The sequence below is a fragment of the Oncorhynchus mykiss genome, chromosome 20 (assembly GCF_057628025.1).
Source record: "Oncorhynchus mykiss isolate SJ-2025 chromosome 20, ASM5762802v1, whole genome shotgun sequence".
Taxonomy (NCBI): domain Eukaryota; kingdom Metazoa; phylum Chordata; class Actinopteri; order Salmoniformes; family Salmonidae; genus Oncorhynchus; species Oncorhynchus mykiss.
Window position 1 is genome coordinate 9,426,262 of NC_143041.1, and position 27,112 is coordinate 9,453,373.

Genomic DNA, 27,112 nt, shown 5'->3' on the forward strand with positions numbered 1-27,112 from the left:
TTGAGGCTATCAATATTTTCATTGAACCTTTATGTCTTCTTGAGCTAAAAACCTCTATGAGAGGGAAATTTGGTCTGGGAAAAATAATATGGAAATGTTTATAATTTTCTGTATGAGCTCACTTCTAGTTGTGGCTATTGTGTACACTCTTAGAAAAAAAGGTGCTATTGAGAATCAAAACAGGTTTGTTGGCTGTCCTGATAGGAGAACCCTTTGAAGAGCCCATTTTTGGTTCTAGGTAGAGCCCTTTGGTTCCACATGGAACCCTTTTGAAGGTTCTGCGTGGAACCTGAAAGAGTTCTACCTGGAACCGAAAAGGGTTCTCCTATGGGGACAGCCTCAAAACCCTTTTGGAACCATTTTATCTAAGAGTGTAGGTAGGTAATGTTGAAATGTGTAGCTCAGGGCAGAATGAGTGAAATGGGGAGGAGGAAATTGGGAAAGCAATGATCTGCAACGTTAATAACATCTCAATCATAAACACAAATAGGTCATTTAATCTACAGCATGTGTTTTATAATTGGATTTTCATTCTTGGGAGTAATTTTGATTATGAATTTAATTATAAATATTTGTGTGCTGTTGTTGGTGTTTTAAAACCACAACAACAACATAGTATATGTTTATATACGAGGGAGGCTGTGTAATTTCACCTTACTTGACTAACAACCATGATTTCCTTGAGCTGTGGTAGGCGGGGACTGGAGGGGCGAATGTACAGTTTGTTATATGGGACATGCTCATGTACCAGAGGCCTACAATGGAAAGCAGATTGCTGGGTAATGATATCAGGCTTCTAGCTAATGAAGAGTGTTGAAATAGCCCGAGGAGACAGAAAGGGCTAACAGGTACACGCCGATGGCTTTTGCCCTTTGAAGCCATTTGAATCCCCATGTACAAATCAAAAGGGCCAGAGGTAGATTCGGCAGGGTGGAATATTCCACAGTTCTGAAATGTTTTTTTAAATGGGTTGCGAATGAGAATATCAACACTGGATGTCAAATCAATGTCAGTTTAGACGTGTTTACAGTTAGATTCTATTTACTGTAGATCTTCCAGGCCCCTGTTTGGCCCCTGCTACTGGAGACCTGTGTAGGATGTCCCTGTTAGGAACACCCAAAACTAGGGTATAAAAAACAACTAGAAGGGTGTAAGAAATGAACCAGGATATAGAAGAAATATGGAAAATAGGCCTTATTTTACACCACTACAACTCTTTTTTGATCATTTGTATGGTAACGATAGCCTTTTAGTGATAGCCTTTTAGTGATAGCCTTTTAGTGATAGCCTTTTAGTGATAGCCTTTTCAGTGGCACTTGGCTTCAGTGAATCTGAAATAAAATAGTGAGTGGTTTGTTACTATGTAATTATTGTAGCTTGCCATTTCTGAGTAAATTCCAAGTAAAAATCGAACTGTAAAATAAAGCGTAATAGCCCTCATTTCCATTTGAACCTGCCTCATTTCATACATCCTGCCTCATTTCATACATCCTGCCTCATTTCATGCATCCTCCAGTTACATGCCTGCTTGTCCAAGTCAGGAAGCCTTGCAGCTTTAAGTTACAGTTGAAGTCGGAAGTTTACATACACTTAGGTTGGAGTCATTATAACTTGTTTTTCAACCACTCCACAAATTTCTTGTTAACACACTATAGTGTTGACAAGTCGATTAAGACATCTACTTTGTGCATGACACAATTGATATTTCCAACAATTGTTTACACACAGATTATTTCACTTATAATTCACTGTATCACAGCTTGGAAAATTCCAGAAAACTATGTCATAGCTTTAGAAGCTTCCGTTAGGCTAATTGACATAATTTGAGTCAATTGGAGGTGTACCTGTGGATGTATTTCAAGGCCTACGTTCAAACTCAGTGCCTCCTTGCTTGACATCATGGGAAAATCAAAAGAAATCAGTCAAGATCTCAGAATAAAATTGTAGACCTACACAAGTCTGGTTCATTCTTGGGAGCAATTTCCAAATGCCTGAAGGTACCACGTTCATCTGTACAAACAATAGTACGGAAGTATAAACACCATGGGACCACGCAGCCGTCATACCGCTCAGGAAGGAGATGCGTTCCAAGAGATGAAAGTACTTTGGCGCGAAAAGTGCAAATCAATCCCAGAACAACAGCAAAGGACCTTGCGAAGTTGCTGGAGGAAACAGGTACAAAAGTATCTATATCCACAGTAAAACGAGTCCTATATCGACATAACCTGAAAGGCTGATCAGCAAGGAAGAAGCCACTGCTCAAAAACCGCCATAAAAAAGCCAGACTACGGTTTGCAACTGCACATGGGGACAAAGATCATACTTTTTGGAGAAATGTCCTCTGGTCTGATGAAACAAAAATAGATCTGTTTGGCCATAATGACCATCCTTATGTTTAGAGGAAAAAGGGGGATGCTTGCAAGCCGAAGAACACCATCCCATCCGTGAAGCACGGGGGTGACAGCATCATGTTGTGGGGGTGATTTGCTGCAGGAGGGACTGATGCATTTCACAAAATAGATGGCATCATTTGGCAGGAAAATTATGTGGATATATTGAAGCAACATCTCAAAAGACATCAGTCAGGAAGTTAAAGCTTGGTCGCAAATGGGTCTTCCAAAAGGACAATGATCCCAAGCATACTTCCAAAGTTGTGGCAAAACAAAGTCAAGGTATTGGAGTGGCCATCACAAAGCCCTGACCCCAATCCTATAGAAAATTTGTGGGCAGAACTGAAAAAGCGTGTGCGAGCAAGGAGGCCTACAACCTAATTCACCCAACTTATTGCGGGAAGCTTGTGGAAGGCATACTGAAAATGTTTGACCCAAGTTAAACAATTTAAAGGCAATGCTATCAAATACTAATTGAGTGTATGTAAACTTCTAACCCATTGGGAATGTGATGAAAGAAATAAAAGCTGAAATAAATCACTCTCTACTATTATTCTGACATTTCACATTCTTAAAATAAAGTGGTGATCCTAACTGACCTAAGACAGGGAAATTTTACAAGGATTAAATGTCAGGAAAATGGTGAAAAACTGAGTTTAAATGTATTGGGCTAAGGTGTATGTAAACTTACGACTTCAACTGTACGTCCCAAATGTCACCCTATTCCCACTGTTGTTTTTACCAGGACCCATAGGGCTCTGTTAAAAATGCATGCACAAATAGGGAATAGGGTGCCATTTGGGACTCAACCTCAGTAAGACCATAGACAGAACAGAACATCTTGTCCAATTCAACGTTTGATGAATCAATCTGAGACATCCACTTGTTGTTGCAGAGTCAAAGTTATGTGAACCAACTTCAAGAACGTTATCTGTAACCACATCTAGGGGTAAACAGCAGGCTGCTTCAAAAAGCTCCTGGATCTCACAGACACGCCAACGAGCATATTCACATCATATTGTCCCATATTTCAGAGTTCACACTTCACAGCAGTTGTGCTTTGGGTGAAAATAAAAGGATTCATATGCATTTACCATGAAAGGATAGATGAGAAGACCGACATCGTGTCCATAGATGACATGATAGAGAGCAGGATATTCAACAGTTTCAGAATGTCAGACCTTGACTTTATTTCTTTCTTGCTGGCAATTGTAAAGACTGAATTACACAGCGTGTCATCACGACACAGCTCTGTGTTGCATGGAAGGAGCATTGCACACCATGTACACACACATGCAATGCAACAACAATGCATTGCAGCCCTGGTCAACACACACACACGCCAGTTTTTTGCTGCTTTGCTATGAGTGAATGGGCTGATTGATGTTAGTTGGTCCCAGTCCCGGTCCTTTCCAGCGCTGCTTGCACATGGCCATTGGCCTCAAACCCAGTTTGGCCAGCAGGGGCTGCTCACAACCTAGAATGGGAACTGTTGTCATGTTTCCATTGAAACTGAAGGGAGAGAGTAGAGAAGCATACTTTATGACATTCATTCTATTTCGTTTTTTACACTGCCGCAATCAGTGGGTTCTACCACAGATGAAAGGTTATCAGTATCTTTGGTACTACTACCTACTGCAAAGATCCATTGTCGGTTATGGAATCCATTGTCCCGGTACCCCTGTATATAACCTCACTACTGTCTATTTATTTTATTATTGTTGCTCCTTAATTATGTTTTTTTTATTCCTTTTTTTTTTGTATTCGGCGAATGTGACAAATACAAGATGATTTGATTGGAGCAGCACATTGAAAAGGGGAGGGGCAAGAGACCATTGAGGTTGATAGAGGCTGGCTGACTGTAGGCCCACTTGTTTTTCATTCATGTTGTTAGTGTAAGTAGGCTTATGCTGTGCTCAGACTGCTCCCTCTACACACATACTTTAATCAAGAGCTCCTTGGTTTTAATAATTGAATTGATTAAGAAATCTCTGTATCTATTTCAATCAGTGAGCGTGCAGAGGCAGCTCTCCTCTCTCAGATGTCCCGTTATCACCATCACATTACTGGACAACACTCAAGTACTCAATGCAGTACTCAATCTCTTGTGGCATTATCACATGTGGTTCTTAGGTTAAGAATTCATAATGGTTTTGATTCCTCTAGTTATTATAATGAAAGTGTTTTGGTGGGATCGTTCAAATCATACACGTTTTCCAAAATTACAGTGCATACCGTAGCCTTAAATAAAATAAGGATTGCTTTACAAGATTGAGATGTTTCATATTAGATGGTTATTCAATGAATTAATGCACTCTGAAAAAGACATGCATATTGCCACAAGAACAACATCCATCCATCGCAACATGATATAGATTCATACAATGCAAATAATATTAAGATTTACCTTCTAAAGTGAAATCCACACGGTTATGGAACAGAATAGAACTTGTGGACACATGTCCTCACATGAAGTACAGCAGGCAGAGTGGAGCAGAATGTGAAGAGCCAGCCATGTTCTAGGATGAGGCGATCCTAAACGACCAATGGGAGAGCCCATAGACGACTGTCAGTTAGGGCCTGCCCCCACAAGGAAGGAATGGGGCTGAGAAAGAAAAATGGCCAAGGGGTGAGGATTGGAGGGGATACAGTGGTTCCACAGTAAGATGAATGGTCAGGGGTTACTATAGGCCAACTTACACTAGTGTACTGTCTGTGAGGCACAAGCCATGGCAAGGATTCCTTCTTCTCCACAGAACTGCACAGTAATGTACTAGGATTTAAATCATGCACCGCCAAAACTGCACACAAATGTGTCAGACGAGGTGACAGACTTGAATCAACATAAAACTATAGTATGAAAAAAAAACAACTACGAAATAAAGTTGGCACATATCACATACTACTATAGTTTTTTATTGGAGTTCAACACATGCATGAGTCAAACAATATAGAGCTAGATAAAGTCAGGAAACAGCAGCAGCCAGCACACAAACGTCCCTTTGTGTTTTACCATACACACATATTCTTTCTAAGAGCAGGCTTTGAGGTGACCACCTGGCAAGCTAATATTTATATTTGCCTTAATTATACAAGATCATGTATAGACCCATAGTTCCACTGAGCAAGCCAGACCAATATCAAGCTATACATTTTATACTATGCATATTGGATTGCACACACAGCAATATATTTTTACTCCTCCAATACATCAAATGTACAGGGCTACTGTCTCAGCGTAGGGCAACAGTTGTACACACACACTTAAAGTATTCCATTCAGAGAGATGGGAAAACCTTTTAATAATGTGCAATGTCAACATTTCTATCAAAGAGTCTTTCGTTTAGCAATGTACTGCTTGTTCATCAAACCATGGAAAAAATGTAACTCAATAGGGTTCTTTGCTTACAGTTACAAACAAACAAACCAATCACAGAGTGGACACTTGTCATAAATAGTGACATTAAAAGTTACTGTAGAGTGAAATTCATCTGGAAACATTTACATGATCTTTACCATTGAATCAGCATAAGAAATTATCAAACTCCATAAAACATGTTTAACACACAATTAACATGAAAACCCCTAATCTCTCCCGTAAAGTTAATGTCATTCTACTTTTGTACAATAAAACAATTTCAAAAACAGAGATCAGAAGAAAATCCTAAATAAATTATTCCTACACTTGTCAATATTTTTGCAACATTTTCCATTGATTACAGATATGTTAAATATACCAACCCGCTCAACTAGATATTTGAACAATAAAATAAGGGTAGAATAAGGTCGTGAGTGACTATCAAGTGTTACATTGTTTTAAATTCATTGTGATTGTATGAAACAGCACGTGTATTATCATCATCAAGAAAGAGAATAAAGATCTCGGTTTGCAATACTCAATGTTCTTGCTCATACTAGTAAGTAGTGTTACCGTTTCTGAAAACATGAATGTCACTTTTTCTAAATGGCGAGTCTCTCGCACAGCCTATCCCTCTTTTCAGCACCGTCACCGTTTTGATCAGCGGATTAGCCCAGAGCTAACTGGCTAGCATCGGAGTGACATGCCAGAACAGCTAGCAAGCCAACGAGAGACAAGAACAGGAAATGGTACATAAGAGTCCAGGTGATTAAACAATAAAATAAACAACCTTTGACGCTCCAACCAGAGACCAAACAGATCCCCGTTCCTATATTTCCTTCATGATATTCATTACCATCCCTTCTATAGGTTCATTTTATCGCATCCACTTTGTAAAACGTTGGTCCATAAATTAAGTTTATTGTTCAATACCAGACATACAATGTTCAGTCTGTTCAGGTTGTAGTGAAGACTACTAAAACAGGGCTTTAACAAGAAACGGTTATCCTTCTCAGACTGACTGATACAGTGTTACGCCTGACTGAATCTTACAGTATGATACGGTAGTGCGTTCACTATGGATGTGATGCAATCATGCTTAGGCCACATGACGACATCTAGATGATGCTTTCCCATCAGCACTGTACCTGTACTGGTCCTTCAGCATATGGATACACAGAAAATCATTGTCAGGTAAATGGTACTACTTATTTGTTAAGATAAACATAACACCTCATTTAACATAACAGTGCATTTTCTTAAGTGACGTTAATTATTTAGTTGTCTCACTTAAAAAAAACATCATCTGAAAATAAATCAGAAATCGTATATAAATCTCCAAAATAACATTCCAGATAATCTTCTAGAATTCTAAGCTGGTAAAATAGATCAATCTCTAAAGGCGTAGAGAAGATGATAGCATCAATCCCTAGAAATACTTCATCCCTTGAAAGCAAAATGCCCTGTAGTGTAATTCTGTAGTGGACAAATCACATATCCACTTCCCTTTTCTATTGATACCCTTTTTGGGTAATGGCTGTGAAATGTTATATCCAGGTAGACCTACTGTAACAGGCTCCAATGCCCTCATAACAGATCTCCCGTCATCCACCATTTCTTTACCTTATTCTGCTTGATTGAATATACACACAGCGATTCTACATGTCATTATGTTACAGTTATACAACAAAGCCACACTCAAAACCATGAAGTTAAATTGATGAAATAAGACAACCAGAAAATATCGACTAGGAATGAAACGCATAGTCAAAACATACAATGATCCAGCATATTCCCCATTAATATATCTCATCATATTTTAATGCTACCTTCCCCCATCTGACCTACAATAAAAAAGGTTAACAATAATTGTACCTAGTTTTCATTGAATTCCCTTTGACGACCCTTCAAGGGATTGAAGGGTGGATGGATCTGATAATGCATGCAGTAGATTAGGGGACGACAGGATAGGGATGGCTTCTTGCTGCCATAACGGAGCAGAATATGGGTAGTCCTGTAGGTTGGGTATGTCTCATATTACCCTTCAGAAGAAGACCAGCCCCGGGACAGGGTGAGCTGCTGGTTTATAAAGACGGCCGTTGTTGTTGATACTCCACAGTTCTTCAGAGGCTGGAGACTGTTCCAAACCATCAACTGTTAGATAAGGAATGTTGATTATGGAATAACGTGGCGGTCTTCTCCCGAATGAAGCTGGTCTCTTTCTGAAAGAGGGGGGATATCAAAATCGGGGGTTCCCTTTGTAGTGTAGTAAATCAATGCGTTGCTGGGTAGTAGAGGGTTAGTTTTGAAGGTAGAGAGAACCAGAGGGGGAGGATGAGAAAGTGTGTGTGCTTGTCACAGATAAAAGTCTGGGGACTGAGGTCGCTGGCCAGGTCAGAAGTTAAGGTTAAAAGGTCTACTAAGCGAGGGGTTTTCAAACCTCTCCTCTGGGACCCACAGTCGTTCCATGAATTTGAACTATTCAAGAGCTAACACACCTGATTCAACTTGTCAACTAACTATCAAGCCCTTGAATAGGTGAATCAACTCAGCTAGTTCAGGGCTAAAACTAAATTGTGAAACGTCTGGGAGTCCCCGAGGAGAGGTTTGAAAACCACTGTACTAAGCGAACAGGGTGTCATCTGGTCTTTCAGCCTTCTTCTTGAGTGTGCCTGTAGTTGCACCAGGGTCACCACTAGGGGGCGAAGGGAGGCTGGGCACCGTTTCTGCTGCCTTCGCCCGCTCCTCCAGAAACTTGTCAAACTCTAGAAGTGGAGGAAGAGAGGGATCAGAGGAGAAGAGGTAAGCATATTACACATGCTAGCCAGAGGTGAATCATGTTTCCTACCTTCACTGGTCACCCCCTCTTCTCCCTCATCTCCTTGCTGTTGAGGAAGTGAAACAAAGTTACACATTTGTCCCTCACTGACCAAAGTGTGGAAACTATTTTAAGGACAATCCGAACTTACACAACCACCCTCACCACAAATCCATTTACGTTAGAGAAGAAGTTCAATAAATACAAAGTATTACCACATTCTTACATCAAATTAATTTAGAAAAAACAACCATGCACCAAAGAGGACAGAAACCCTTCAATACTGAACTAATTTGTTCAAGCCAAGACACACCGGTAGTATTGAAGTCTACACAGGAAGCTACAATGGATCAGACACGTGATTGGTCAAGGATGAGGAAATGTGTTGAAGGACAAAGAAAGTGGAATGTGTTACAATTAGATTTCTGAAGAACAAGCAGTCCAAAAGTTGAGGGATGCAACAGGAATAAAAAGGAGAAGAGAAAAGAAAAGGCAGAATAAAATCATGATGGTCTCACCAAGTCGGTACACAGCCACTCCTCTATGTCATCCATGACAGAGGATTGGCCAACGGGAATCTACAGGGCAACATCATGGACAAACGGTGCAAAAATAAATAAAAAATATACAAAAATCCAAAAGAAAATGAAACAAATGGTAGAGAAAACACAAAAAGAAAATCAACTTAAATATAATTGAAATATGATGCAAAACCAAAATACTAGAAACTCAAAAAACGAACAAAAATGCTAACAAACCACTGCATTTGATAAAATGAGACAAAGACCTCTGCCATTGATCAATGACATGAAGAAGTACCAATGGCACACATGAAACAGAGAGCCATGTGAAGGCTTTGCAATGCCATGCAGTGACGGTGAATATGAACATCTTGAAGGCTGTATGAAACTATGTGGGTGTGGGATGGACATGCACTAGATGAGACTAGTCTGAGTTAGTGTAAGCTTTGGAAGATTGGTTATAGGAGGCCAACAGCGCGCACACACACACCACGGCCAAGCATTGTGGAAAATAATGTATTGCCCATAGGGCTGACCCCATTTAGTCGACTGGTCGATTGTTTGGTCGATAGGCTGTTGGCCAAAAGAGATTTAGTTGTTGATCGATCGCAAATTGATAAAAAAAACATTTGGGGGGCACACGAGAAACCTGTGATTCACGCCTGTCTCAGTGAGTGGACTAATCCATTGTGCAGGCCGCGGGGATGGCACAATCCATCACTAAGGCTGATTATACAGCATACTCATTAGACAGGTGCACCTTGTGCTGGGGACAATAAAAGGCCACTCTAAAATGTGCAGTTTTGTCACAACACAATGCCCCAGATATAGCTCAAGTTGAGGGAGCGTGCAATCGGCATGCTGACTGCAGGAATGTCCACCAGAGCTGTTGCAAGAGAATGTAATGTTCATGTTTAACATAAGCCACCTCCAACGTCATTTTAGAGAATTTGGCAGTGCATCCAACCGGCCTCACAAATGCAGACCACGTGAAACCACGCCAGTCCAGGACCTCCACATCCGGCTTCTTCACCTGCGGGATCATCTGAGACCAGCGACCCAGACAGCTGATGAAACTGTGGGCTTGTAAACCCAAAGGATTTCTGCACAAACTGTCAGAAACCTTTAAGAGAAGCTTGTCTGTATGCTAGCCTTCCTCACCAGGGTCTTGATCCGACTGCAGTTTGGAGACGTAACCGACTTCAGTGGGCAAATGCTCATCTTCGATGGCCACTGGCATGCTGGAGAAGTGTGCTCTTCACAGATGAATCCTGTTTTCAACTGTACTGGGCAGATAGCGTGTATGGCGTCGTGTGGCCGAGCAGTTTGCTGATGTCAACGTTGTGAACACTGCCCCATGGTGACGGTGGGGTTATGGTATTTGCAGGCATAAGCTACGAACAACAAACAAAATTACATTTGAAATTGATAGCAATTCGAATATTAAGTGGGTATCGTCAGACGGGGCCACAGTGCCTCCCGACCCCTCCTGTCTCAGCCTCCAGTATTTATGCAGCAATAGTTTGTGTCGGGGGGGGGGGGTCAGTCCGTTATATCTGGAGTATTTCTCCTGTCTTATCCACTGTGACTTCTCTCGCTCTCTAGCAGGAGCAGTTGAGATACTCTGAATGATCAGCTATGAAAAGCCAACTGACATTTACTCCTGAGGTGCTGACCTGCTGCACCCTCGACAACCACTGTGATTATTATTTTTTGACCCTGCTGGTCATCTATCAACATTTGAACATCTTGGCCACGTTCTGTTATAATCTCCACCTGGCACAGCCAGAAGACTGGCCACCCCTCATAGCCTGGTTCCTCTAGGTTCCGTCCTAGGTTCTGGCCTTTCTAGGGAGTTTTTCCTAGTCACCGTGCTTTTATACCTGCATTGCTTCCTGTTTGGGGTTTTAGGCTAGGTTTCTGTACAGCACTTTGTGACATCAGCTGATGTAAGAAGGGCTTTATAAATACATTTGAGATACTGTGACGAGATCCTGAGGCCCATTATCGTGCCATTCATCCACTGCCATCACGTTTCAGCACGATAATGAATAGCACAATTTCGTAAGGATCTGTACACAATTCCTGGAAGCTGAAAATGTCCCAGTTCTTCCATGGCCTGCATACTCAGACAGGTTTGGGATGCTCTGGATCAACAGTGTGTTCCAGTTCCCGCCAATATCCAGAAACTTCGCACAGCCATTGAAGAGGAGTGGGACAACATTCCACAGGCCACAGTCAACAGCCTTCAACTCTATGCGAAGGAAACGTGTCACACTGCATAAGGCAAATGGTCACACCAGATACTGACTGGTTTTCTGATCCATGTCCCTACCTTTTTTTTATGACCAGATGCATCTTCCTATTCCCAGTCATGTGAAATCCATGACTTGTTTAAAATGACCAATTTCCTTATGGTTCATATAACTCTGTAAAATCTTTTACATTGTTTCATGTTGTTTATATGTTTGTTCAGTGTAGCTTGTTATCTTGATGTAGTTCTATTTTTCATTCTAAATTAAAAACTCATGTTCCAAATACATTTGTAGATAACAGCAATGGAAGGGTGGATTTATTTTCTGCTCCATCTTGTCAGAAAAGGGAGTAGGTGTACTAGTTATATAGGGCAGGTTGTAGGATGACATTATGTAAATATTCTCTAGTTTTAGTCCCTAGAGAGGAAAACTATGAAGCAAGAGAGATAATAGCCAGGCCTTAATTGTAATAACATGAAACCTGTTTCTTTGAGAGCTGTGAAGACATGTCTGCAGATGTATTTATTAAAGATTTCCATTAGCTGCTGCTAAGGTCGCAGCTGCTCTTCCCGGGGTCCAGCAACATTAAAGCAGTTATATACAATAAAATATTACACTTAACACGTTTCACAACACATTAAGGGTGTTCCCTCAGGCCACTACTCTTATCACATATCTACAATGAATCCCAAGAGACTGCTTGCACATCCTTGTATGCCATTATGTGTATTTATGTAAGCAAAATGTTGTATACAATACAAAACATACCACAGCTTCAGCAGACCAATCCTTCTCCTAGAGGTACGCAGGCTTCTGTTCCAGCCCAGCACTAACACACCTGATTTAACTTATCAAACCTACAGGAGTTGATAATCATGTGTATTATTGCTGGGCTGGAATAGAAGTCTACTCACCCAGTAGATCAGGGAGTGGAGCAAGGTTGGCCCCCCTCGCATATGGACTTTTTTTGTTCACCAAGTAATTATGCTTTCATAATAGCCTACTTACTAAGATGTCTAAAATGTACAAACCCGTTAGATTGTACATTTTGATTCATTGAAGTGAAGTGTTTCATCTTGTTTTAATTGTTAACTTAAACTATTATTCAAGATGAACTAGTGTTAATGTTCATTCATCACAGATCACAATTCTGCAAAAACAATTCTCTAATTTGTGTTGCTTCCTCAAATGAACATGACCTTTGTGTCCAGTTGTGAGCTCTCCAAATGGGTTTTATTTGATTGTCACCGTCTCAGGATATCAGCCATGTGAACCCATTGTGCAGCTTATCATAATGTCATGCCTCATCAATGCAGCCATAGGCCTACAGTATGATGACATAACTGGCCTAACGGATATGTGCAATCAATATGCCCATTGTCATTGTACATCTGAAGCAGAGAACAGCTAAACTCAGTTTCCATATTGATGAGATCGATAATGCATGAGGCTAAGCATGCATGATCATAATTTCCTACATGATGATTTTTATGACGAAATTGTCTAGTGTAAGTACAACCCTTGCATTCTAGGTACAGTACATTTTTTACAAATCTGACTATTTTTAGGCTAATTAAAAATGTAGAAAAATAAAAATGTTGCGTGAGGGGATTTGTAATTCTACCTCGTTTACTTGCCGAGAATGATTTTAGAACACAGAGACAAAAATCTGAATATGAAGAATGGCATGGAGGATTGCAGATGATGTTGATCAAATCAAATTTGCCACATGCACCGAATACAACAGGTGTTCAAATCAAGAGATTTGCAAAGCTACAATTTCCTTTACCCAAATTACCCATTCATGTGAAAGGTAGGCCTATTTATTTTACAGGAAGTAAGCTATAATTATCAATGTCATTAGACAATGAAAGAGCCATAAGATAATGGGAATCATAATGTTAAGATACCATAACCCAATTAGTAGGATATTACATGGGAAATGCAAGCTTTGTAAATTATACACTGTTATAATTTGTGTTACTGGTGATTTCTATCCTTTGGTGGGAAATCTCACAATTTGTTGACTTTGATAATAGTTTTGATGTCTAGGTTGCTTGATGTTCATAGCTAGCTAGCAGCACAAGCAAACATTGATGTGCAAATCTCTTCACCCAGCATCAACAGCAAAAATCTCTGCAATCCTCCATGCCATTGACCTTCAGATTTTGTCTCTATATTCTAGCAAAGCAAAATCATATAGAATTGGAAAACCCGACACAGCAATGATTTACGTTCCTCCATCTGCTTGTCAGGAACTAAATGACAGGTGGAACTGTTCCATAAAAGGACGATTTTCAAGCAAACATCTGCCCCTCACCTGATTGGTTAACAGCAGCGGTGGCCGCGTGTAATTTGCATAAAGTAGAACTGAACTTTATCGCGCCCCTCGCCTTCCCACAATTCCCTGTGCTGCGCTCCCGTTGAAAATGAATGGGGGCGGAACTTTGTCTCTGGCGAATTTGGAAGCGGTGTATACCCTACCAGTACATACCGTAGCTTCTTCATACTCTTATTAGGCCAAATTAAGACATGTCGAAAAGGTCTGTAGTATGGCAGCATTTCATTGTAGTAATGGATGACGCCAAAAAAGTGGAATGCAAACTCTGCAAACAGCGGTTTGCTTACCATAGTTCGACAACGAATATGACATATCACTTGAAAACAGTAAGTTAGCATACTTTGTTTTTCTAGTTGCATGCTAAAACAGTGACAGGGTTTATATGCATGTGAACATCTCCAAATAATGTAATAACAATGGTATACATCATTAATTCAAATGTAGGCCTACTTAAATTTTAAACTTCGTGTATTTATAGGCGCATCCCCAGTACAGCACGAGCGCCTCCACTGCTAGCTCAGGTTTAACCCAAACCACCTTGGACCAGAATTCCCCAATCTCAGAACAAAGAAAGAGAGAGATAACGGATGGTATCGTGGACTTCATTGCCTTGGACATGAGGCCCGTTAACCTGATAGAGGGCGTGGGATTTAAGGATATGATGAAAATCTTGGAGCCTGGTTACACTGTTCCCAAGAGAGAGACTGTTATGCATGCTCTGACAGCGAAATATGAGACCACAAAAGAGAAGGTTTTGGAGTCTATCAAAAACAGCCAGGCAGTAAGTTTTACAACCGACATGTGGACCTCACTGAGGATGGAGTCATACATGACCGTAACTGCCCATTTCATTACGGAGGCCTGGGGACTGCAGTGTCTTGTGCTGGAGACAAAGCAAATGGAGGAGAATCACACCGCCGCCACCATTGCGCAGAGACTTGGAGAAGTGGCCGACAAATACGAAATCCCAGGATGTAAAAGGGTCGCTGTGGTACACGACAACGCCGCAAATATGATTTTGTGTGCAGATATACTGGGGCGGGAGGAGAAATGGGCAGGCGTTAAAGGAATCAGATGTGCTGGACACACCTTACAGCTGTGCATCAACGCCACTCTCAATCAAGACCCCATCTGTCGCACTGTGGTTGCAGCCAGACTCCTTGTGGCTCATTTTAAGAAGCGAACAAAAGCCAGAAAGGGACTAAAGGAGAAACAAAAAGAACAAAAGGTGGTTGAACATGTCCTGATCCAAGACGTTTCCATGCGGTGGAATTCTTCTCAGACCATGTTAGCGCGTCTGATAGAACAGAGATTGCCTGTAACAGCAGTGCTCTCCGACCCCAACTACACTGGGGAAAATGAACGCAACCTTGATCTCACCCCAGCGCAATGGAACATGGCAGAGGACATTTCAAATGTGCTGAAGCCCATTGTCACCCTGACTGAGCTGCAGTCCGAGGAGGAAAATGCATCCTTATCTGCAACCATACCCATGCTGGCCAACCTCAAACGCCGCCACTTGGCACCAGTGGAGGACGACAGCCCCACCACTAAGAGTCTTAAAACAAGGCTGGTGGAGGAATCTGACAACAGATGGCAGCTCAAAGACCGACTATTTGAGAGTAGTATATACGTCCAAGCAGCAGTCGTAGACCCCCGCTTCAAGCTGCTTTCGTTCCTTGACGATGCAAAACGGGACGTAGCCTACATCAACGTGTCCCAGCTGGCCGACCGGTTGAGCGCTGAGGGAGACAGAGACAGCTCTACACCCACGGATGAAGAGGTACCCGCACCAAAAAGAAAAAAAACAGATAAGGAGCGGGAGATTGATATGCTAATGTGTGGAGATGAGGGAGAGAAAGAGTTTCCGGGGGATAGCAAAAAAGAAGTTAAGTATTATCTCCAAGATAGAACGAAAGTCGACGCTGGACCACTAGCTTGGTGGGGGAAAAATGAGGACAGGTATCCGAGGCTGGCCAGAGCAGCGAAATACCTCCTCTCGATTCCGGCGACCTCTACTCCATCAGAGCGGATATTTTCCAAGGCAGGGTTTATATTCAATAAAACGAGGAGCTGCCTTCTGCCCGAAAATGTTGACAAGCTGGTGTTCCTGTCGCATAACTTGAAAAGATTGGGGAAGTAGGCTATTAAACGGCAGCCCAGGTCTATGTGAGTAAGTAGGCTAGTCCGATACAGTTGACAGATGGAGAAGATCAAACTATTATGCTAAATGTTTGGAATAGCCCATGCTTATTTTTGTAGCCTATGCAAGCCATTTTATATGTTCAGCATTAGAGTTTAAGCTGATTTTGATACCATTTGGGGCTACACCTTGCTCTTTATTTTGTTATTCATGTATTTAATTCATAATTAAACATTTACTGTTTAACTCTGTTGATTGAATACTAGGCCTACTGGCTGTAACTGCTGCTTTTCATTATTTTAATTAAGCACAATTTAAAATAGTTCCATTTGTTATGTTCTTAATTGGATATTTCCATTTTGCAAAATCATTTGAGAGAGTCCGTGATAAACTTAGCTTTATTTAAGCTAGGCTACTGTAGGTATAATTCAGATTGTTAAGTACCATGATAAAGACACTAGAAAGTTGTTATCTGGTTGTGGTAAAAACAATACGGCCCTGTGGTGTTTAAACAGAGGTCCAGAGAGACAAAAAATTAAATGCTAATTTCTAGTGTCTTGAGAAATAGACATGGGCAAATTTACAAGGCTTTAGATGGGCCTTGCAGAGTTGCATCTACTATGTATGGTACAGTCCAATCTGTTTCAGGGCCATGGCCATTCATACTGTACTGCACACCAGTGTGACATAATATACACACTTTATATAGTCAATTAAACAACCATTTTGTACTCCCTCTGCTACTGTGAGGAATTTCCTAGTACAAAAATCTGGACTCAACATGAGAGGCTGAAGTAGCTCTCTGGTTTGTGTAGACATCCATACCCACACCTGGAGTCAGAGCCGGCCCTAGCCTTCTGGGGGCCCTAGCCACCTTGGTAATTCAACCATGATTAGTAGTAAGTTTAGGTAGCTGGCTAGACAATTTTACCAATAAAAAAATCATTATAAATGTAGCTCATATGGGCTAATTGAGTGACTGACAAAGAGGAAAAACTACTGATGCCCAACCACATTTCAAAATTGCACTTTGTGTATTCTACTACTACAACTCTCAAAAGTAAGTTGAGCCCCCGACTGAGTTATTAAAATGTTTATTTGACTTGCTTCTAACATTAGGGAGGCATGTCCCCTTCTAAAGTTCTAAGGAAAGGGGAATGGAACAATAATCAAATCAACATCAAACAGCATTCTCTCATCCGGCAGCCTTTTCCTGACATGGCAAAATTGTCTGTAGCACAGTTCCCCACTCCTCTGCCACAGGTGTGTGGAACTGGCTGATTAGGAGTGCTGTTGTGGGGTGCGGCCGATGCAGTGGCCCTCCAAGGTGCTGAACTGAATCTTCAGTGAGCTTTCTCTCCAGCGTTGGCTAGCGGTTGCTCTCCACGGTTCTGAAAGATAATCTTCAGTGCGCCGTTGAATTGGGTCGGGAACAGGTTCTTGATATCTGACTCCCTCTTTCGTAATTTGTGTCTTAATTATTTCAACAGTGCGCTTAAAAGCGTCAGAGAAGCTCAGTGCATATAGTTCATTTTCTTAAAACACATAGGGTGTGTATGTATGGGAAAAATGCATATTTAAATAGTTCCACCAATCGATTGGACGGCCGACTAAGATTATTTATTCTTTTTTTTACGTCGGGGAGAGCTTTTGACAGTGTAACAGCACATTGAATGTAAAAGTTAAACGTCATCCTTAGTGATGTTAGGGACGGCAGGTAACCTAGTGGTTAGAGCATTGGGCCAGTAACCGAAAGGTTGCTACATCGAACCCCCAAGCTGACACGGTACAAATATGTCATTCAGCTCCTGAACAAGGCAGTTAGCTCACTGTTCCTAGGACGTCATTGTAAATAATAATTTGTTCTAAACTGACTTGCCTAGTTAAATATTATTATTTTTAAGTAGTGCACTTCTCAAAGGTTGGCCAGCCAGAGTACTCACCCCTCCTGCGGGCTGCCGCCTGACTTCCAGAAGAGGCAGCCCAATCCCACATACAGCATTAAGGTCCTCTAGAGGAGCTCTGCCAGGAGAGAGTTAGTGTTTAATGACCAGACAAACACAACATTCAGATAGAAATGTATTGTGTAGAACATATCAGTCATGTAGAATAGAGAATTGTGTATGCTCGATCCATTACAAGCCTAGGAGGTAAGGGCTAGTCTCTGAACGGGATACCAAGTGCGATGCGTTCTTACGTCACGAGTGTTTCGGTGGTCAGAGGCAGAGCTCCGGTCCTGGTCTGGGCGAACATGTCAAAGTCGTCCTGAGGTTTACAGCTGGGCAGAGAGCTCAAAGTGCTGCTCACACTGTCACCCACATCTGAGTCACAACAAAGGGACATCAGTTATATTGTTCAGACATAATAAAATGTCAATTGCATGTGTTAAGAACATGTTATATTGCTGAAGGACCTGGTAAACTGTTCAAAGAGAACCAATGAATCAGCACTCTTACAGTAGATTTGTCTTTTACTAAATAGACTTGGATGGGGCGTATGTACAGTAACAGTGTCCAGGGAACATACCAAGGCCGGCTAGCCGAGAGGCCAGGGAGGCAGGTGATGAAGGCCGTGCAGCGGGGGTGGTGTAGAAAGGGGGCAGGCTGGACGGGGGAGTGGTGGTGACCATGTTGCTGACGACAGCAGGAGAGCCAGGGCCCAGGTCTATCAGGTTGTCCTCTGTAGCCTCACTGAGGACCTGCAAACAAAGGGGTATGAGAATGAGTGTGAGTGCACGTGAGAGAGTCAAATCAAAATCACATTTTATTAATTACGTGCCAAATAAAAACAGGTGTAGACCTTAGTGAAATGCTTACTTACGAGCCCCTAACCAAAAATGCAGTTTAAAAAAAATACAGATAAGAATAAGAGATAAAACTAACAAAAGTAATTAAAGAGCAACAGTAAAATAACAACAGTGAGACTATATACAGGGGGGTACTGATACAGATTCAATGTGCAGGGGCACCGGTTATTGGAGGTAGTATGTACATGTAGGTAGAGTTATTAAAGTGACTATGCATAGATGACAACAGAGTAACGGTGGAGGCTGAAAATAGTCTGGGTAGCCATTTGACTAGATGTTCAGGAGTCTTATGGCTTGGGGTAGAATATGTTTAGAAGCCTCTTGGACCTATACTTGGCGCTCCATGCGGTAGCAGAGAAAACAGTCTGACTAGGGTGGTTGGAGTCTGAACATTTTTAGGGCCTTCCTCTGACACCGCCTGGTATAGAGGTCCTGGATGGCAGGAAGCTTGACCCCAGTGATGTACTGGGCCGTTCACACTACCCTCTGTAGTGCCTTGTGGTTGGGGGCCGAGCAGTTGCCATACCAGGCAGTGATGCAACCACCATGCTCTCAATGGTGCAGGATCTGAGGACCCATGTCAAATCTTTTCAGTCTCGAGGGGGAATAGGTTGTCGTGCCCTCTTCATGACTGTTTTGGTGTGCTGGGACACGTTGAAGAGAATGAAAGACCACTTTTAGGAGCCCACTCCAAACCGACTGCCAATTACATTTCCCATTAGTCACTACAATAAACAAAGCAATTAACTAGTCGCGAAGGGGAGGGGGACTACACAAAAAGGGCCCGACACCTGGCATTAGTTTTGTTCATCAATTTGACCAACAAAATGATTAGCTAGAACAGAAAGGTTCAGGCAAATAAAGCACATACGAATGTGAGAGGTCAGGGAAAATCCTAGGTTAGCTGGAGAAAAGCATGAATATGCCCATGAATGAGGAACAGTTGTAGTTTGTGGGAGTTTTGGTTAAGGGGGTAGGTACTCAGCCAGAAACAGTTAGTAAGAGAAATGCAATAAGATTTGATTGTGGTGAAGAATGAGCTGTTGTGTGCCTCTATGATTTTTCATTCATTTTGCCTGTGTAAGAGAACCTTGAGAAAGATGGGTGGTTGTGGGGTAGGGGATATCTTCAGACATTCGGTAGATGTTGCCCCTTAGGCACAGATCTACGATCAGTTTACCCTCCCTGAATCCCAACTTTAACCATACAGGGAGGAAAAATCAAAACTGATCTTAGATCAACGTGTAGCGGCAACTTCATTATACTCCTAGTTTTAGACCGTCTCTGGGTCAGTTACTGAGGGGGTTGTGCAGTTAAAACATGCCATATGGAGCAGATGGGAGCAGGGTCAATATCATTGATGTTTTAACAGTGTCACTTGGTGTCCAAATACATGTGACATACTAATTATTGGGGTGACTTTCATACTTGCCCGTGTTAACTATCCATAAAGAAAAAAATACCATTAACATGCCTGGGCAACACGCCACGGTCAGTGTGGGCATGATATTAACGGTACGGACAGCGACAGATGATCTAACATGCCTTAGCCTACATCTCTAGACAGAACAGTCAGTCTTTTAGTCAGACTCAACGACGTTACAGAATGACAAAACATTTGTAAGATATGGAAGACAAAATATCAAGCAGAGATAGGAATAATATGATGCAAAGTATCAAATAGGAATAACATTATGCATTTGCATGCGCCAACCATGTACAAATAAGGAAGTGATGTCCTAGTTTGTGTTTGTGGGGGGGGGGGGGGGGGTTACTGCCTATGGCCGTCACTGCTAACTCACCCCATTGTTGATACCCTGAGATGCTCTGCCTGACCGGAACCTCTCGTACCTGAGAGAAAAATGAACATAAAAATAACTGGTCCACGCTTGTTCATAACGACTGCGTTACATGAAGTCATCCATGCCTCTCATAGGAGAAAGGTGTTATTTGAGACAAATGTTAGCCATCGCTCCGTGATGAGAGATGTTAGTGTGTGTGTGTGTGTGTGAGCTAGCCTACCTGTCGTAGCGTAGGAAGATGTTGTTGAGGTCGTCGTTGACGTGCAGTAGTTCCTCTGTGACCTCCTCGTTAGACACGCAGGAGATGAGCTCCACTATCCTCTGCTGCATGGCCCGGCATGTCCGGTTCAGCTCCTACAAACAGCACACAGGTTTACACACAGCAGCGTTACCCAGTCTGACATTAACTGTATAAAGGGCTGGACCCAGGGTTGTCAGAGATCTGAAAGGATCTGATGGCGTTAGTGCTTTCATGGTGTACCAACTGCAGAAAAAGGAAACTACCAGTACAAACATTGAAAGCGCACTCTCTAGTGGCCTGTGCGAATACCCTTTTCGGTCAATCATCTGTTTTCTGTTTGTCAAGAAACCAGACCCTATAAATGAACTAACAATACCAGGGTCGAAGCTGACGTCATACAGTCAGAAAGGGGGTTGGAGTCTAACCTGCAGGAGCTCGTGGTCCGAGGGGTCCTCCTGTCCAGGAACCATCTCTGTCAGCATCTCTGACATCACCTTGGTGTTGCCACGCACAATGTCCAGCTCACTGCGCAGCCGGCAAATCTGTACAGCAGAGGGAATAACATGCCAACTCCTCTCAGATCCATCTCCTTGAACCTTAGAATGCAAGCTATCCAGAATATTTTAAAAGCCTTTTCACAACTGTAATGGCTATTCACTGACTCAGTACCTGGTCAGGTGAGGGGTTGATAGACCCAGAGGCACCGAGGTTGGGGACCTGAGGGGCGGAATAGGTAGGAGGGACAGATGCTGCAAAGGGTGGGGCGGAGACAGCATGGGGAGGAGGCTGCTGGTGGAGGATAGGCTGGGCTGGAGGAGGGGCGGTGGCCTTCAGTGTGGCTTGGTTCACCTCAGAGCCAGCCGACAGCTTTAAATTAGAAAAAAAAATTACAACAAAATAGCAGATGGATTCTCATACTCGATATAGATTAAGGAAATGCATGCAAATGGATGTGACAGTCCTACTCGTTGAGGAGTGTGGATTGGAGACAGGGTCTCCAGGTCAGACATGGGGAACTCAATGCCTTTCCTCTTCAGCTCCTCATAGATATGGACCACACCCGTCAGGTCTGGACTACTCCTGAACGCGTCAGCCCACGCCTGGGAGACGGGTTGAATGAGAAAGACAAACGTTACCTTAACCGTGTCATGTCTGTCAGTGCTTTATTCAGGTAGCCCTTTACACTCGTACCCATATACGGGTTGAAAATGGCAGATTTGGACACCGATAAACACCTTAATTGGAACACAGTGGCTGCACAGTAAAATGCTATGCATGATGTCAGCGCTCTGGCGCTGCGCTTCACAGGGAAAGGCTGTAAATTAAAGAAGACTATGTATTTTGAAAGAGACATTGAGGATTATACTAAATACGGCTTTGATGTCATAAAAGCAAGCAAAACACCCATGAGTCCAAATGTGCACTCCACATTTCCATATTATAAAACTCATGTCATAGTGTCAACGTTTATGATCACTATGTTTGATGTAGTTACAAGACATGGCGTCACCCTGGGTTGTTCTGAACAGAACTAGTCTGTCTATTGTGAAGACAATTTGCTGCGGTGCACGCACCTCAATGCACTCATGACTCATTTCAATGCGCAGTAAAATAATTATCTGTTTCCTGAATTGCATTGTGAAAGCCTAACACCGTAATATTGTTTTGTATAACTTAACTAGTCGTCATGTTAGCAATAGAACAAGCTTTCAAATGCTGCCCACCTGACCCAGATTTACAATGGACTGTTTTTTTGGATTGCATAAACAATTGTGTGATGGCGGGGATGCAGAGTTGTGTTCCAAACAAAACTACAAGTGCGCTTGCTCTATTTCCTAAAGTGCACAAGTTTTCTTTGAGTCATACGTGCATCTGTATCCAGAGTATTTTCAGATTTTGATGTCAACAAATGATGCGAAAAGTACAGTAATGTAAAATGAAAATAAAAATCAACAGTTTAGATTCAGTCTTGTGTCAGGTGAACTGTTGTCCTCACCTTTGGTCTAATAATTTTTCCAGAATCTCCTAACTATTACTTTTCAATTGATACCATGATTATGCATATGTTTTTCATTTTTCTAGAAGAAACATTTTAATTTAGCCCTATTCATACGTGTAGTGAATAAACTGGTCAAAGTATTTAGGTCCAGGGTGTCACAAATGACATTTACACTACCACAAAAGCTCTTGCTGGCTGAGCAAGAAAGCATGTGAGTATCTTGGGTGTATCATTACACATTCATCCTTGTGAGAAAACAGTGCCACGTTTGTAATAACACTTGCATGTGGTCTGGTGAAAACCATTAAAGTTCCATCAACAGCCGCCATCTTAGTGGGAAACTAGAGGCCACCGGAGGCAATCGGCCAGGGTTACCTAAGATCCCCATGGTAACCAGAGAACACCTGGCTGCAGGTAGCACAACACCCGAGGCCCTGCCTGAAGAACACTGGATCCCCCAGGGCTGCAGCCACAGGCAACCAACACCTTTCTCTCCTCAACTAGCTCATACAGAGCAGTACAATATACTCTGAAAGCACTTCCATCTATTTGCTCAAGGACAAACTATCATTCTCTCTTAACACAACTGTCAGAATACTTTAAAAATGTGGTTTATCAATGAAAGCTTCTTCTATTAGCTTTATCACCAAAGTTGTCACAAATTAATAAAAACATGTCATGCATAAACTCTCTCACCCATAAGTATGTGATCCCTTACCTGGATCAAGGCGAGCACTTTGTCTTGTACGATAGTGGGAGGGTTGTTTTTAGGCGAGATGATTTTTACAAGCACGCCATCTATGAAGTCTCTGCTGGTGACGAGGGCATGAAAACGATGCCCGCAGTTCTTCACACATGTCTCCAGGACGGTGAGTGCCAGCATCACCTCCCTGTAGTTCTTGTTCCCGTTCAGCCTCTTCTTCATTGCCCTGATGGCATCCTTGGGCCTGCAGAATCAACACACAGCAAAGAGCAGAGAACAGGGTGAGATTGGGAGAAGACTGACACATGATAACTACAACATACCATCTACTACAGCGTAGTAACTGCACCACCAAGCATCATTTCGCCATTTTGACTGAAATAATGTTATGAATAATTTAAAGGATTTATGTAACAGGCAATGCTTTACTAAAAATGGTCTAGGCTACACTATAATGCAGACACATCATTAACAGTGGTAGGTGTGGCCTTCCTGATACAGAGGGCTTTAAGAAACTGATGTCATATTATGAGAAACTGGGAGTAGGGGTAAATCCACCTTCCCTCATTTACCACCCACTTATCAAACAGAAAATGGACTTCAACACTTTTACATCAAGTTTAATGGATCAGATAGCTATCCAAGCACTAGATAGTAGGCCAGCACTTGGACCAAATCCATTATTGTTTCTGATAAGAGGCAAGGCAAACAGAGCAAGAGACCTTCACAGAGAAAGTGTGGCCATATTCAGATGTAGTTAAGTCACTAGGGACAAATTATCAAGTCCATGTCACAAAGCTCCAGAATAGGTCTAACGTGTGTTTTATAATTCACATAATTCATTAGCCTAGTTAGAATGCGCTTTTCTACTCACCCATCCTCGGTTTCATTGATTATGTCACATATTTCCATATTGAGGGCCCAGTCCTCATTCTGAAGGGAGCCATCAGTGGCTCTCTCTAAAGACAGAACATTCAATTCCGCCTCGTCAGAGCAGTAGAAAATTGTCATTTGAAAACAATATCCTTTTCATGATTGCAATGATCACATATGCTAACTTGTTAGCTAGCTAATTAGCTCAGTTACAGCAACGCTATACTAATTTAGCTAGCTAAGTAACTTAAGTTAGTTACCCAGTCATGTGCCTTGGGTTATCGAGAGCTAGCTAGCTAATTTAGCAGTAGTCCAGCTGTCAAATACGTGTCATATGGTTCATTCGAATAGCTAGTCAGCCACAAACAGTTATCGCGACCAGATACAGACAGTAACGTTAGTTAACGTTAGCTAGCTTAACTTAAGTAGCGAGTGTAAATGAATAAAGTGCAACAAACGGAATATGCCCAACCACTACCTAGCAGGATTACCACGAACTATTGCTTATGCTTACATTGATGAATATATAACTAGTTAACATATTTTTTTGCCAATTATCTGAAGCTAACCAGCTTGGAAATAACCAAAATGAATGCTAGTCAACTGGTTAGCTTCGCGTATGGGTCGATAGCCAATGAACTTAGCTGAGTAAGAATCAAATGTCATGACGATTCAAAAATGTGAAACACGATTATCTACAAATTCCTTTCAATCAGAGTTTGTTAAAAAAAAAAAAAAATAATTGTTTTACTTACCAATACAATGTCCCACCGGAGTACTGTATGGATTTCCCAAAAGGAACTCCATCTTGATCGACAACAAACAATGTGTACGATTCACTTCATGGAAAGATAGTAAGCCTCGCCCATCAAGCAATTGCATTGGCAGAGACATCCAGTACGTCAATCTGATTGGGCAACATAAACGTCGATCATTACATTGCAGACCATTGTAAATAATGACAACCATCACTGCGTTCATGAATCTAACAGGACTACATGAAGAAAACCTAGATAAAAATATGTTTATGGTGAAAAGATTTTTGTGACTTATTTCCAATATGGTTATGTAAACATTAGATTTTACAATCTGTGCACACAATCCAAAGTATGTTATCATGTCCACAAGCGATTTTACATTAGGATTTCAAAATGTTTGCTTTAAAAATAACAGAACAGTGTTTCTGAACATCTTTATTCTAATGCATTTAGGGTTTGATTCAAGTGGTTTGACAAAAAAGCTGGTGATATGTGTAACAGCTGTGTATGTAACAATAAACATGTTTTAGTCAGTTTGACCCATTGATAAATTACATTTTTACTGAAGCAACAGAAAAACGAAGTCAGCTTTGCTACAAGCTACTAAGCATAATACAGTGGGAGTGAAAGAGACATCTGGGCTGAGACAGGGGGGACAAGGAATTAACATTCCTCCCCTGAAGGAACAACACTCACTGTTTCCATAGAAACATGCAATGTTCCCAAAAGTCACTGATGACTGAGAAACTGATTCAAAACACAAACTGTAGAAGAGATGGCCATCATCATACTTGGCTGCTGCCAAGTTGTACTTTATAGGGAATGAGTGTCAGAGAAGCCTGTTCCTCTTTACTGAAATTAAATTACACATCTTTCTTTTTGAGGAGACTAAACTGCTTGGAGTAACCCTGGATTTTAAACTCTCATTGTACAAACTTATTGACACAATAGTAGCTAAGCTGGGGAGATGTCTGTCTATAATAAAGCACTACTCTGCCTTCTTAACATTATCAAAAAGGCAGGTCCGACAGGCCCTAGTTTTGTCACACCTGGACTACTGTCCAGTCATGTGGTCAGATGCCACAGAGGGACTCAGGAAAACTACAATTGGCCCATAATAGGGCAGAACAGCTGGCCCTTAAATGTACACAGAGCTAACATTAATAATATGCATGTCATTCTCAAAGTAGAGGAGAGATTGGTTTCATCACTACTTGTATTTGTGAGAAGTATTGACATGTTGAATGCACCGAGCTGTCTGTTTAAAACTACAAGTACACAGCTCGGACACCCATGCATACTCCACAAGTCATTCCAGAGGTCTCTTCACAATCCCCAAGTCCAGAACAGACTATGGGAGGTGCACAGTACTACATGGAGCCACAGAACTATGTTCCACATCAATTAACTCATGCAAGCAGTAAAATCAGATTTAAATAACCAATCGAAATTAATCTTATGGAACAGCGAGGAGATACACATACAAACTTGATTTTTTTGTGTTGTAGATATATTTATGTATATTTTACCTTTACTTAACTAGGCAAGTAAGTTAAGAACAAAGTCTTATTTTCAATGACAGCCTAGGAACAGTGGGTTAACTGCCTTGTTCAGGGGCAGAACAACAGATGTTTACCTTGTCAGCTCAGGGATTTGATGTTGCAACCTTCTGTTTACTAGTCCAGCGCTCTAACCACTAGGCTACCTGCCATCAGAGGTAGCCTAGGTAGGTAGCCTGTATGGTAGAAGAGTAGTGGCACACTTAATGTGTTGTGAAATAACTGCCTTAATTTTGCTACGTCTCGTGCATGTATTTTTATCTTGTGAACATGCGTCAGGTGATAGAAATCTGAATGCACTACAAGTGCTTTGAAAAGTTTATGTAATTATACTTTCCTCATTCCTACCGCACGGACAACCGCTAAAGTACATTAAAATATATTATTCAATATTCTGGCTTGTAGAGGTCAGTAGAAGTAACTTTCCTGATTCAAACGCACATTTTTGCACGATGTAAAATTCAATGCAACTGAACGTCAGGTTTCCAGGCAACTACATTTCTAGCTCTTTGGAGTTTTAGGCTGGGTTTCTGTATAAGCATTTT

At 41.7% G+C, this 27,112-nt stretch overlaps 2 protein-coding genes and 1 long non-coding RNA gene across 6 annotated transcripts; 1 reads left to right on the top strand and 2 right to left on the bottom strand.

Annotated features, from left to right (window-relative positions):
- Positions 1–481: 481 nt before the first annotated feature.
- On the bottom strand, positions 482–4,911 carry LOC149974346 (uncharacterized). Its single transcript, XR_016489302.1, has 2 exons — positions 4,798–4,911; positions 482–3,902 (listed from the first exon to the last, which is right to left on the bottom strand). It is a non-coding gene; the product is annotated as an uncharacterized LOC149974346 (long non-coding RNA).
- A 364-nt stretch (positions 4,912–5,275) lies between these two features.
- Positions 5,276–25,115, bottom strand: LOC110499185 (TOM1-like protein 2). Of its 4 annotated transcripts, XM_021576142.3 has the most exons (14): positions 25,006–25,115; positions 24,252–24,336; positions 23,393–23,621; positions 21,641–21,775; positions 21,345–21,542; positions 21,101–21,217; positions 20,655–20,788; positions 20,435–20,483; positions 18,353–18,524; positions 18,024–18,147; positions 17,770–17,848; positions 9,085–9,144; positions 8,597–8,633; positions 5,276–8,513 (listed from the first exon to the last, which is right to left on the bottom strand). In XM_021576142.3, exons 1-14 carry the CDS (start codon positions 25,055–25,057, stop codon positions 8,371–8,373), a joined length of 1,614 nt encoding a protein of 537 aa, XP_021431817.2. In that variant the 5' UTR covers positions 25,058–25,115; the 3' UTR covers positions 5,276–8,370. The 4 variants fall into 4 exon arrangements, with proteins under 4 accessions (XP_021431817.2, XP_021431818.2, XP_021431820.1 ...); XM_021576143.3 differs by lacking the exon at positions 9,085–9,144; XM_021576145.3 differs by lacking the exons at positions 5,276–8,513; positions 8,597–8,633; positions 9,085–9,144 and adding an exon at positions 16,905–17,217.
- On the top strand, positions 11,852–16,072 carry LOC149974347 (E3 SUMO-protein ligase ZBED1-like). The gene is made up of 2 exons (XM_090212140.1): positions 11,852–14,009; positions 14,162–16,072. Exons 1-2 carry the CDS (start codon positions 13,875–13,877, stop codon positions 15,824–15,826), a joined length of 1,800 nt encoding a protein of 599 aa, XP_090068266.1. The 5' UTR covers positions 11,852–13,874; the 3' UTR covers positions 15,827–16,072.
- Positions 25,116–27,112: the final 1,997 nt, after the last annotated feature.

Bases quoted from the DNA above. Each gene is read 5' to 3' on its own strand.
- LOC149974347 (XM_090212140.1), top strand. From the start codon at position 13,875: ATGTCGAAAAGGTCTGTAGTATGGCAGCATTTCATTGTAGTAATGGAT. The intron at 14,010-14,161 runs GTAAGTTAGCAT...GTGTATTTATAG, and splicing joins TGACATATCACTTGAAAACA to GCGCATCCCCAGTACAGCAC.
- LOC110499185 (XM_021576142.3), bottom strand. From the start codon at position 25,057: ATGGAGTTCCTTTTGGGAAATCCATACAGTACTCCGGTGGGACATTGT. The intron at 20,789-21,100 runs GTTAGACTCCAA...TGCTGTTTGTAG, and splicing joins CGGACCACGAGCTCCTGCAG to GAGCTGAACCGGACATGCCG. The intron at 20,484-20,654 runs GTAGGCTAGCTC...TTTTTCTCTCAG, and splicing joins ATCTTCCTACGCTACGACAG to GTACGAGAGGTTCCGGTCAG.